The sequence below is a fragment of the Sarcophilus harrisii genome, chromosome X (assembly GCF_902635505.1).
Source record: "Sarcophilus harrisii chromosome X, mSarHar1.11, whole genome shotgun sequence".
Taxonomy (NCBI): domain Eukaryota; kingdom Metazoa; phylum Chordata; class Mammalia; order Dasyuromorphia; family Dasyuridae; genus Sarcophilus; species Sarcophilus harrisii.
This window is the reverse complement of record NC_045432.1, coordinates 11,681,211-11,694,302: the sequence shown is the minus strand read 5'-3', so window position 1 is coordinate 11,694,302 and position 13,092 is coordinate 11,681,211. Positions and strand designations below refer to the sequence as shown.

At 37.6% G+C, this 13,092-nt stretch overlaps 1 protein-coding gene across 4 annotated transcripts in view; it reads right to left on the bottom strand.

The window, feature by feature from the left end:
- The window catches only part of MTMR8 (myotubularin related protein 8), a 39,683-nt gene that overhangs the window by 15,923 nt on the left and 10,668 nt on the right, over nt 1-13,092 (bottom strand). For all 4 annotated transcript variants that reach the window (XM_023507246.2, XM_003775156.4, XM_031945210.1 and 1 more), the window contains exons 6-9: nt 9,968-10,102; nt 7,897-8,029; nt 4,204-4,313; nt 1,001-1,126 (exon numbers count right to left, since the gene is read on the bottom strand). In XM_023507246.2, coding sequence (XP_023363014.1) covers nt 1,001-1,126; nt 4,204-4,313; nt 7,897-8,029; nt 9,968-10,102 — 504 coding nt within the window. The remainder of the gene's footprint in view (nt 1-1,000; nt 1,127-4,203; nt 4,314-7,896; nt 8,030-9,967; nt 10,103-13,092) is intronic.

Genomic DNA, 13,092 nt, shown 5'->3' with positions numbered 1-13,092 from the left:
GCCTCCGAAGAAAGTAAAGCTTTTCTGTTTTGATTTCAGGTTTTTGGAATAAATGTTTGTGATTTTCACAGTAAATGTAAGATCTCTAGTTGTATCTGTTTGAAATTTAAAGAGCTGACATCTGAGGCATGATGTCCATGTACCCATTTGAGGGAGCCATATTCCCTGCCCCCAATTCTTTCCCTAAATTGTTCCCACAGCCCTGCAAATATCTTTTTACAGGAGGGCCTCTGCACAAAACTTCTGTGTAATGGGTGAGGGGTTCAGCATGCAAAACAGAGATCACGTTAACTGTGTGTGCCTGATGTAGGAAAGACAACGATAGCCAAAAATCTAAAACAAGCCGAAGAGTCTGAAGGCATCATAGACATGATCTAGTCCAATCCCCTCATTTTACAAAGAAGGAAACAGGCCTTGTCAAGGTGAAGCAGGTACTTTGAAGGGAGGTCAAGAATCCCTTCCAAACTGGGATTTTCTTCCTATCACAGTTCCTATATCTTGTGTGTCAGCATAAGAAATTAAATGGGAATTTTTGAGTTTTGTGGAAGCTACAGATGACACAGAGCCTATGACCAAATCATTAATCCAAATTATATTGTAAGGCATGAAAGAAAAAGAAAAAAATTCAGACTTCTCTGGTATGAAGGGAGGACCAAAAACTTGTATGTGGATTTTCTAGGTTACGGAGGCACTGTACCCTGGTGATGTGAAAGGGACAGTTGTATAGCAATCACCCTTGGAGTCAGGATGATTTGGCTTCAAGTTTGTCTCTGACACATACTACCTGTGTGGCCAGACAAGCCAAACCACTCAGTGATGCAGGCAACAGCCAAAACCTTTATGTTATAGGCAAAGTGCTAATCTGTATCCTTCTAACAGATGAAATTAGAGATCTGGATCAAAATAAAAACTTTCGAAGGCCAAACTATCTCCCCAGAGGTAGACTATTTTGGTAAGAGTCAACTTAGAATTCCTCACAAACAGAAAAAGGATTTCTTACCATTAAACCTTCAAATGTCCGATAAAATGGATCAAGAAGGATGCTAGCCAGAGAGCATACTTGGGCCGTGCGGTCCCAGCCATCAGAGCAATGGACCAAGACACTGGATTTTTCCACTTTCACTGCCTGAGAAGAACAAAGAGGGTGGGGAAAGGAAGCATGATAATTTCTGCATTGCGTACTGACTTCAGCAATAGAAAAATGAATGGTGAGATGATCTGTGCAAATCAACCAGTACCTACTATGACCTTAGCAACAAGCTAGATGTGGGAGAGACAAAGTGAAACAGTCCTTGCTGTAAAAGTAAGAGTAATACACAGCATCTAATTTATATTTTAATGTATTTAACATCTACTGGTCATCCTGCCATCTAGGGGAGGGGGTGGGGGGTAAGAGGTGAAAAACTGGAACAAGAGGTTTGGCAATTGTTAATGCTGTAAAGTTACCCATGTATATAACCTGTAAATAAAAGGCTATTAAATAAAAAAAAAAGAGTAATACACAGTAATAGGAGAGATGGTAGCAAATACTGAACACATATAAGAGCTAATACAAGGTAGCCCAGGAGGAAGCTACTGGTAACAGAGAAGGCCAAGAAAAGACTCACAGGTAAGGTGGTAATTGAGCTAATTCTTGAAAAGAACTGAAGGATTGATTCTCAAAGGTCAAGGTGAGGAGGGAGATTGTTGTTGCTGTTGTTCAGTCATGTCTGACTCTCTGTGACCCCATTTGGGGTTGTCTTGGCAGAGATATTGGTGTGATTTGCCATTTTCTTCTTGAGCTCATTTTACAGATGAGGAAACTGAGGCAGACAGGGTGAAGTAGTGACTTTCCCAGGGTCACAAGCTAGTAAGTGTCCTAGACTGGATTTAAACTCAGGACTTCTTGACCACAGGCCCAATGCTCTATCTACTGTACCAGCTAACAGCCCTGCAGTAGGGAATGCCTTTTAGGAAAAGGAGACAGGCAAATGAGAGATGGAAAGTCTGTCATATGTGAAGGACACCAAGGAAATAAATTTGGCCAGACCATAAAATGAATGGCAGAATAACATGCAATTAGGCTAAAAAGGTGAGACGGTCGAGGTTGTAAAGAGCTTTAAAAGCCAAACCAGAGGGAGCCAATGAAGTAAGGAAGTGATGGTTGAACCCAGGAATATCACTTTGGAAGGCATGTGGAAAAAGGACTGAAGTGAGGAGAGACTTGAGGAGACCAGTTAAGAGGGGGCTTTGCCACCATTTGCTGTGAAGAGATGAGGGCTGTGTGAGTGCAGGAAAAAGGATATATACAAGAAATGCTGCAGAGAGAGGAAAAAATGCAGCTACTGAGTGGGCTGAGGTGATCTAAGGGTCTCTAAGGTGATCTGGGCAGAAGAATCTAAGAGGACTCCTGAGGCTATGAATCTAGAGTGCCAATAACAGAAACAGAGAACTCAGGAAGTGATGTGGTTTTTTAATGGACAAAATATCATGTGGCAAGGACAATGCTAAGTACTAAGTATACACATCTAAAAGCAAATACTGTCCTTGCCCTCAAGGAGTCTATATTCTAATGGGGAGATGATGGTCAAAAAAGAGTCCATGGCCCAGAAGGGAAACTTTATGTTAAAGGGAGGTATAGAATTTTGTTCTGAACATCACTGAGCTAGAGGAGGACAGGAATTGGTAACATATTTGAGAGTTAAAAGCTGGATAGCCCAAGTGGATTCTCTGGATATATTACTAAAAGAATATTCAACTGTGCATACCTTTTGATCCAGCAGTGTTACTACTGGGCTTATATCCCAAAGACATCTTAAAGAAGGAAAAGGGACCTGGATATTTGTGGCAGCCTTTTTTTGCAGTGGCAAGAAACTGGAAATTGAATGGATGCCCATCAATTGGAGAATGGCTGAATAAATTGTGGTATAGGAATGTTATAGAATATTATTGTTCTAAGCCGGATGATTTTAGAAAGGCCTGGAGAGACTTACATGAACTGATGTTGAGTGAAATGAGCAGGGCCAGGAGATCATTATATACTTCAACAACAAGACTATATGATGATCAATTCTAATGGACGTGGCCCTCTTCAACAATGAGATGAACCAAATCAGTTCCAATAGAGCAGTAATGAATTGAAACAGCTACACCCAGGGAAAGAACTCTGGGAAATGAGTGTGAACCACTACATAGAATTCCCAATCCCTCTATTTTTTTCTGCCTGCATTTTTGATTTCCTTCATAGGTTAATTGTACACTATTTCAAAGTCCGATTCTTTTTGTACAGCAAAATAACTGTATGGACATGTATACATATATTGTATTTAACATAAACTTTAACATATTTAACATGTCTACCTGCCATCTGGGGGAGGGGGTAGGGCAAAAGAGGGGAAAATTGGAACAAAAGGTTTTGCAATTGTTAATGCTGAAAAATTACCCATGCATATATCTTGTAAATAAAAAGCTATAATAAAGAATGTTCAAATTCTAGAGCTAGACAAGGCCTTTGGAAGATGTAATTAAAGAATAGATAAATATCATGAGTGCATTGACCTTAAATGCAGTCATGATATTTATCTATTCTTTAATTACAATTTTTCTCAAAGAAGATCCACCTTCTCTCCCTCCCATCTCTTCTCACTCTCCTTGAGAAAGCAAGAAAGGCAAAAGCTCTATTATAAATATGCACAGATTCCTTCAGTGGTCATATCCAAAAGGAAGTGTCCCAATCTGCACCCTGAATCCCTCACCTCTCAATCAGGAGGTGGTCAGCAGGTTTCATCATGAGTCCTCTGGAATCATGGGTAGTCCTCGAGGATATTTCAAAGTATCCCTGCTGCATTATGTTTTTGCAATGCTAGTACCACATTATAAAGATGAATTCAGACAAGAGAATAAGGAGAGTGGCAGCCACTAATTCTGGCTACTCAAAGTAGCTAAAAAACTAAGCATCTCTGTTTTTGACCAAGAATCTGAAATCTTACTTCCCCTCAGCAAAAAAAAAAAAAAAAATTCTGCTTTCATATAAATGACCGAAAAAGTTTGTCCCCAAGCTAGCATCTCCTTTTTTTCTCCTAAAGAAAGCAAAGTAGGGCGATTGGGAGAAATACTAAAACCATGCCTGTCTATAACACTTTACAATTGATTGTGATTATATCCTGTAATATTAGCATGATTCCAACAGTTCAGAAGTGACTTTGCAAATGTACTGAGAATTACCTTTGCAAGGAATATTCCAGCATCCATGATGGTTTTAATGTGTCGCAACCACCCTGAGTTCTCCAGGCCAGCAAGAAAGTCACTCATAGATGGAACTTTCATTTCACAGACTTAAGAGAGAAAAAAAAAAACCCAATGACTGAAATGAAGTATTTCTAGCACCGCTCTTGCCCCCAAAAGCAAGCCAAAGAAGACAGGATACAGAGTCACAAGGTCTGAGTTCAAGGGCTGCCTTTCCTCACAGAATTGTGTGACTTCCTATCTCTGAGTCTTAGTTCTTTGGGAAATGAGGAAGTTCACTCTTTCCTTGGAATTCTGACATATGCCATTTTATAAATGGGGAGCAGTTAAGGAATGATAGTGTGTCTTTAAATGATTGGCACAATGAAACCACTTGGGTAAGCAGATCCATAATGGTGCTTAGCAGGCAAAAATCCAGATCTACAGTTTTTTGGGTAAAGGAGCTAAACAAAGACAAGCATTCAAGTCAACCATGCCTGGTTAGAGAAAAACAAAAAAAGACTCCAAATAAATCACTGGGGATACCAAAGTATGGTATGGTACAAACCAAGATGTTCTTTTTAAAATTCTTCTTCTTCTTTTTGCTGAAGCAATTGGGTTTAAGTGACTTGCCCCACACAGCTAGGACGTGTTAAGTGTCTGAGGCCAGATTTGAACTCAGGTCCTCCTGCCTTCAGGGCTGGTACTCTATCCACTGCACCACCTAGCTTCCCCATACCTTGTGAAAATTCTTGACAGTATGAAGAAAATTCCCTAAAACAAAGGTACAATAGGATCCCAAGTTCCTTTTCTTTTCTTCATATTTTTCATAAATCTGTTACTGTTGCTCTCCATTCCCATGCCCATCTCCTCAGCAATAAGCAAAATAAAATGGCCTTAATACATATTGTCCAGCAAAACCGATCCCCACATTAGCCAAATCTCAAAATGAATGCCTCTTGTTAGGTTTTAAGTTCATCACCTCTATGACATGAGGTGAATGGCACTATTATCCTTGCAAGTTTTTAAGCCGTCCAAGTTGCTTTTCTCTATGCTTATTGCCAATGTATACGCTATTCTAACTCTGCTCACTTCAATGTGTATCAGTTCATGAATTGTCTTTCCAGTTTTCTTTGAAACTGTTTAATTTCTTATGACTCATTAATATTCTATTAAATTCATGTGCCACAGTTGACATTCCCCAATAGGACACCTCCTAGTTTCCAATTTTGGTTACCATGAAAAGAACTGTTATAAATATTTTCATATATACATATCTTTTCCCACTTTCTTTGATTGTGTTGGGCCACAGATCTAGTAGCAGTACAGGCGAGTCAAAGGAAATGAACAGTTTGGCAAATTTTCCAGGCATAGTTCCAAACTGCTTTCCAGAATAACTAGACTAATTCATAGTTCCATCAACAATGCACCTGTTTTCCTATAGCCCCTCCCATATTTATATTTTTTTTTGGAATTTTCCCCCACCTATTATGAGGCAGAATCTTGAAGCTACCAGTGATTTTTCATGACTGTTGATAGCTTGGATTTCTTCCTTTGAAAATTACCTGCTCATATTATACTGAAAGATGGCTGTCTTTTACATTTGAATCAGTTCCTTGGATGAGACCCTTATCAGAGAAACTAGGTACAAAGATTTTCTCCCAGTTGTGTATCCCTTAAAATTTTTATTACAATGGATTTGTTTGTGCAAAAACTTGTACAATTTCATGTAAACGCAATTTTCCATTTTATCTTGTGTAGTCTTTTCTATCCCTTGTTTAGTCATGAATTCCTCCTTTCTGCACAGTCTGGAAGAAATTTTCTAAGACCAGAATTCTAAAGGATTGTCCATCTTTCCTGAAAGATTCTGTGGTGATGGCAGGTGACCAAGATTATTATGCTCAAGGCTTTGTTCTTACCCAGTAGAGCAAAAAATGCAGATGTAACTTGGGAGCATTTTCCCCTAACAAGGAGGTTAAACCACAAAATTCACATTTCTTTTGCCACAGGACTAGGCTACCATTCCTGTAGTTAAGTATTCTATTGATCTCCACAACACAGATGCTCACTTGTTCTCAACTATGGTGTAAAATCAATGGAAACATTGAATAATAGATCTGAATAACAGAGTTGGAACAAACTCGTAAGGCAGTCTATTCCAACCATTATGTGACAAATGAAGCAAGAATCCTGTTAGCAACTTGAGATCATAAAATTTAGAGCTGGAAGAACCCTTTAATTTTTAAAAAATTTCATTTTTAATCAATAAGCATTTATTTTTTTCTACCTCTCATTTACCCCTTCCCAAGTGGAAAAGAAATAAAAAGAAAATCCTTGAAATGAATATGCATAGTCAAGTAAGACAAATTCCCTCATTGTAGAAGGACCTTTTACAAATCATCTAGTCAAACTACAATTATCGCTTCCACACTTGACTTTCCCCATCATGGTCTCAATACATTGCAGGTCACCATAGGAAATTAAATGGGAATTCTGGGGAGTTTTGCAGAAGCCACAGATGACATGTGAATGCCAGCAGACAACAAAGAAAAAAGTGAAGAGACTCAGAAATGCATAAAACACATGAATATGCAGTATTGCTTAATATCAACATGCTTCATCTTTTAATGGCATTTAATTCAGATTTCTTCTCTGGTATGAAGGGAGAGCCAAAAATTTTATGTGGATTTTTCATATTGCAGAGGTATCTGCCCCTAATGCTCTCAATGTGGAAGGGATAACTACTTTATTTCAGAGAGATAAGTACCTAAATCAAGGCCACATGGATGGGTATCAGAAGTCAATATTGTGGGCTATTCAATTATGTGGGCTATTATCCAGATTCCCCTCAAATATGTTCAAAGAGGAATAAACCTACTGAAGCACCTCACCTCATTTCCAGATGGTTCTATCATTATTGATTTTACTCCTGACTATACTAAGTTGAAATCTGTTCCTACCTGGCCCCTACATTCTAAACCAATCTAGCTACACTTTAGGACCATATTGACCAATAACAGCGATGAGGTCCTGAGTAACTAGATGGGTTAGTAGAGAAAGTCTGAAATACTGATAAGATTACTTTCTGAGGCAAGCAGGAAAGGGCACTAATGGGGATCAGCTCAACCTTACAGGTCCACCCTGGGTGGTAACCCTATCCAATCAGAAAGCCAAGTTATGTCAAACCCCCAAGGTTAAATTTCCTCTCTAAATCTGCCCATGGCCCACGCCATCTTGGCTGAATCCCTTTTGAGTTAGCATTCTGCCTCGTGATGTCTTTCTTCCCCTTCTTCATGGTACCTAACCATAGGGTCTCCCAAATATATTTCATATTTTACCACTCCTGATATCTATCGTATCTCTTCATTTTGTATGTAACCTCTTCTCCTAAGTAAATGTTCCTTTGGCAAAGAAAATGGCCATTGTAAATTTATCACATGACCAAATCCCAACACTTGGTGTCAAGTGCTCTCCTCAATCTCAATATTTGGTGTGCTGAACCTCAAACATATTAACAGCACATTATATCAAATGCCACATGGCAACTGATTCTCTTCTTTTGATTACATCTCTGGCTCCACCTTCAAAGCACATGCTTTTTGTATATATATTAGGAGATATATTATGGCAGATTCTTCCAGATCCCAGTTCTTCCTTCCCCACCTCCTTCCAATTAAGACCAAGCCTTCATACCTTCCAGGAGTTTCTGTAGGCTGCTCCGCATCACATGGATATTTTCAATACCAATGAATCTGAATCGAATATTGGTATAATTATCCTCATTTTCATAACCCTTGCCAGCTGCTCGATTGGCAATGGCATTCAACTGTAAATCAAGAACAGTATAGGGTAGGTATCAATGGGCTGGGTGAAGAAAGGACAATGCTTTTACATCTAGGAGCCTCAATGATGTTATTCTTTAGTTTCCAAATCATTTGAAATGCTGCGCATAAAAAGGAAAATCAACTAGGGCCTAAATTAGGGGTTAGGGTAGGATTTCACAGGTTTTTTAATCTGAAACTTTAGGAAATAGCAATATACTTTCACCAATATGTTATGCTAATTGTGTCCTTGTGTATCACTGTAGCAGTGCAGATGCTAAGTTCTACTGGCCTTATCAGATAGGCAACTACACAGACTGAGTGGTTCATATTAATAAGAAATATGCAAAACACCTAAAGCATAACTTATGTACATTAACTTGGGCAGAGAGAAAACAAATGTGCTCTAAAGAGAGACAGTGGCTAATTAAGATCTCTTATCTTAGAGACACTGGGTAATTAAGGAGCCATTAAATGAATAACAAACAAAATACAATACAGGGGAAGGAAAAGTCATGGCTGCAGTGGGTAGCAAGTGATCTTGTTAGGACAAATATTACTATAAATCAGAAATTCTTAATCTTATTTCTGTCATGGATCTCTTTGGCAGTTTGATGAAACCTATGGGCTTCCTTTTCAGAAAAAAATATTTTTAAATAATCAAAGGAAATGCTAAATTTATTTAGCAATGAGATGAGGGAAACTTTATTCCTATGCCAAGTTCATGGGTCCCCTGAAATCTATCCATGGATCCTTTGAGATGATGTCTGTTGACTTGAGGCTAAGAATCCTTTCTACAAATAAAACAATAATTACAAGCCACAACAATAGAGTAGGGGTTCTTAACCTGTGGTCTATTAACTTGATTTTTTAAAAAAAATTGTAATAATTGTATTTAAATACATTCAGTTTCCTTTGTAATCCTAAGGATTTTCTTTTATGCACTTAAAAACATTATTCTGAGAAAGAGGTTATGGGCTGCATCAGACTTCCAAATGGAGCCTGGATGCAAAAAAAAAAAAAAAGTAAGAATACTTGTACCAGAAAAAGTAGCTGCTGAAGACATTTGACTGCCATTTCTAATATGTCTAAATGGTAGACAAACTACTGGAATCTAAAGTCAGGACAACCTGGGATTGTTTTCCATATCAGACATAGCTGTGAATAGGAGGCAAATCACCTGATTTGCAGGTGCAAAACTGCACTTCAATTTGCTCATCTTGTAAAATGGGAATAATACTGCTTGTAGTAGTCACAGGGAAGACAGCTTTACAAAGGTCTTTGTAAATTTAAGAGCTCTCTATGTCAATTATTACAGTCCTTAACGCTAATATAATAAATATCATACAATATAAATAATATATAAAGGGCCTTAAAGACCATCTAACTGAAAGTCACTATTCCTTATTTTCTTTCTTTTGATAATCACAATAACTAATATTTATATAGTAATATAGCTAACATTTATATAGTGACCACTGTGCCAGTCACTGGGTTAAGCACTTTAAAACTGTCACCTAATATGATTCTTACAATAGTCCTGGGCGATTATTTCCATTTTACAGACGAGGAAATTGAGGCAAGATAGAGGTAAAGTGACTTAAGCAGGGTCATACAGTGAGTGACTGAAGTAGGTTTGAACTCAGATCTTCCTGACTCCAGGCCTGGCATTCTGTGGAGTTGCCACCCAGCTGCTCTTAATGCTCTTATTGTATGTGTTATTGCTCTCTGGGAGATTTCCTCCCCATTAGAATTTATGCTCCCTGACAGCAGGAATCATATCTTACCAAACTTGGCATCACTATAGCACAGTGTTTTGCACACAGTAGGTGCTTAATGAATATCTGCTACATGAATGGATGAATGAATAAGACATCTGGAACAATGAAGAGGTACACCAAGCCCTGAGTTTGAGAATTTCAATGAATCTCCTCAGACGGTACCTTTGGCCTTGTGTCTACCACATAGATGAATGAGCTTGCTGGGTTGGCTTGGCTAATGGCCTGTAACATCTGTTCATCCTCCAGACAGCGGGACCCAAATCCAGAGAGGGGCTGACTGCAGCGGCATATGGCAGCCTGCAATGAGTAAAAGCCACAGGTCAGAAAGGTTTGCACCTTTCTTGAAAGGATGCACCAACTCTAGGAAAAAGAAGTTTTACCTACATTCAAATTTTTGATGATCTAGATTTTAAGAGACAAGGAAGCTGAGGCTCAGAGAGATTACAAGCAGCTCACTTTACCAGCACTTTCTTTACAATTCAATTCAATAAACATTCATCATTTGGGTACTACAGACAAGGTCTTGTGCTCAGAATTTTAGGAAAATAAAAAATGATAGTGTCTACTATCAAGGAGGGTAAGACCATAAGATCAGTCAATCAACCAACAATTACTCACAACTGGCAATCAACTGGGGAAACAGAACACATACACAATACAAGGCAGAATATGTATTATTTTTTCATTTTATCTTTGTCTCCCCAGTTTTTACATACTTTGCATATAGTAGGCATTTAATAAATGCCTGTTGGATTAGATTGGGGAGGGGGACAAATCCAGATTTGACTCTAGAGAACCAAAGACAATACTCTTAGGAAAATGTGAAGATGGGAGAATCGGGGAAAACTTTCTGAATGAACAGTGCCTGAAATATCTCATTGAAAAAACAATTAACCTAGAAAATAGATCAAGGAAGAATTAATTACTATACTACTTGAAAGCCAAGATCAAAAAAGGGCCTAAACATCATATTTTAAGAAATTATCAAGGAAAACTGCCCCAATATTTTAGAACCAGAGGGCAAAATAGAAATGCAAAGATTCTACCAATCACACTTCCTGAAAAGAGATCCCCAAATGAAAATTACCAAGAATATTATAGCCTAATTTCAGAGCTTCTAGGGCAAGGAGAAAAATACGACAAGTAGCAAGAAAGACTGCCAAAGACAGGATCACACAAGATTTAGCAGCTACCAACCACATTAGAAGAATGGAGTTTTTGGGATATAATGGTCCAGAAAGCAAAGAAACTAGGAGTGCAAACAAGAATAATCTGCCCAGTAAAACTGAAAATAATATTTCAGGGGGAAAATGGTTATTTAATGGGCTAGAGGACATTCAAGAATTTCTGATGAAAAGATCAGAACTGAATAGAAAATTTGACATTTAAACATATAACTCAAAAGAAGCATAAAAAGGTAAACATGAAAGAAAAATCATAGACTAAAAACCATTACATTGAATTCCCAATCCCTATATTTATGCCCACCTGCATTTTGGATTTCCTTCACAAGCTAATTGTACAATATTTCAGAGTCTGATTCTTTTTATACAGCAAAATAATATTTTGGTCATGTATACTTATTGTGTATCTAATTTATATTTTAATGTATTTAACATCTACTGGTCATCCTGCCATCTAGGGGAGGGGGTGGGGGGTAAGAGGTGAAAAATTGGAACAAGAGGCTTGGCAATTGTTAATGCTGTAAAGTTATCCATGCATATAACCTGTAAATAAAAGGCTATTAAATTTAAAAAAAAAAAAAAGAAAGAAAGAAAAATCATAAGGGACTCAATAAGGTTTGTATTTCTACATGAAAAGATAATACTTGCAATTCCTAAGAATTTTATCATTATTAAGGCAGTTAGAAAGAACCTACATAGAGAGAGAGCACAGGTATAAGATCATTATGTTGGAATGATCTAAAAAAGTGAAGGGGTGAGAAGGAGGGCTGCACAGGGAGAGGAAAAAGTGAAAAAGAAAAGTGAGACTAATTTCTCTAATGAACAATGATATAAAAATTACAAATAAAATACTAGCAAAGAGACAACAAGATATCAGAAAGATCATATATTGTGACCAGGTGGGATTTATATTAAGAATTTAGGAAATTAGGAAAACTATAACTGCCTATATCGATAACAAAACCAACAAAATCACACGATCCTCTCAATAGATGCAGCAAGAGTTTTTTTTTTTTTGACAAAATATAATATGAATTCCTACTTAAATCACTAGAAATCCTAGGAATAACTATAGCATTTATTTGTAATAAATAACATTTATCTGCAACCAAGAGCAGGCATTATCTATAATGGGAATAAACTAGAAGTCTTCCTAATAAAATGCCATTTTCCACAGAACAGATTCATAGTAAAGATTAGTTGAGTGAATTTCCACCAACTACCCTACAAATTGTACCAAAAAAACAGGGCAACAGAAATCTATGGTTTCTGATATAACTGGAAACCCCAAACTCTGGAAGGATACTGCAGTACAATGTAGACAGCATTGTACACAGCAACAGTAATATCATAAGAATAATCAACTTTGAAAGTCTTAATTATTCTGATCAAGACAATGATCTAAAATAATTTCCAAGGACCAGGATGAAAAATGTTATTCACTTGGAAGTAGAATTGACATGAATTGATTAATTGATTGGTTATGGATGCAGAGGGAAGAATGAAACATAATTAATACCTGAAGGTGATGGAAGCATCAATGGAAACAGAATCTTTGGAAAGAGGTTTTGAGAGGAAAGCCAGTGATCTTGGGTTTTCTACAAGGTGGATTTAAAGACCAAAAGGACTATTCAGCAGGCAAATGGTGCAAGTCACTTAACCCCTTTGGGTCTCAGTGTCCCCACCTGTAAAATGAGAAAATCTTAGACAAGATGAACTCTGAGGTCATTTTCAACTCACTGTCTTATGTAAAGATCATACGATGAAAGAACTGAGAGCTACAAGAGACCTTAGAGATCACTTCATCCAAGCCTATTTTATAGATGGCAAAACTGAGTGCCAAAGATTTAGTAATTTTCCCAAAGTCCCACAAATAGCAAGTAGCAGAGGCAGGATTTTAACCCAGATTCTCTGACTCCTGCTCTAATGCCACTTCTACTACACGACACTATAATTTGGAAATGGAGGACTGGAGATGGGGGAGGGGGAAGGTTTGAGCTGGAAATATAACTTTGGAAATCAATTTCATATCTAAGACTGCTGGAGCTATGAGAGTGAATGAGAAGACTAAGGATGCTCATTTAACCTTTTACTTTATGGCTT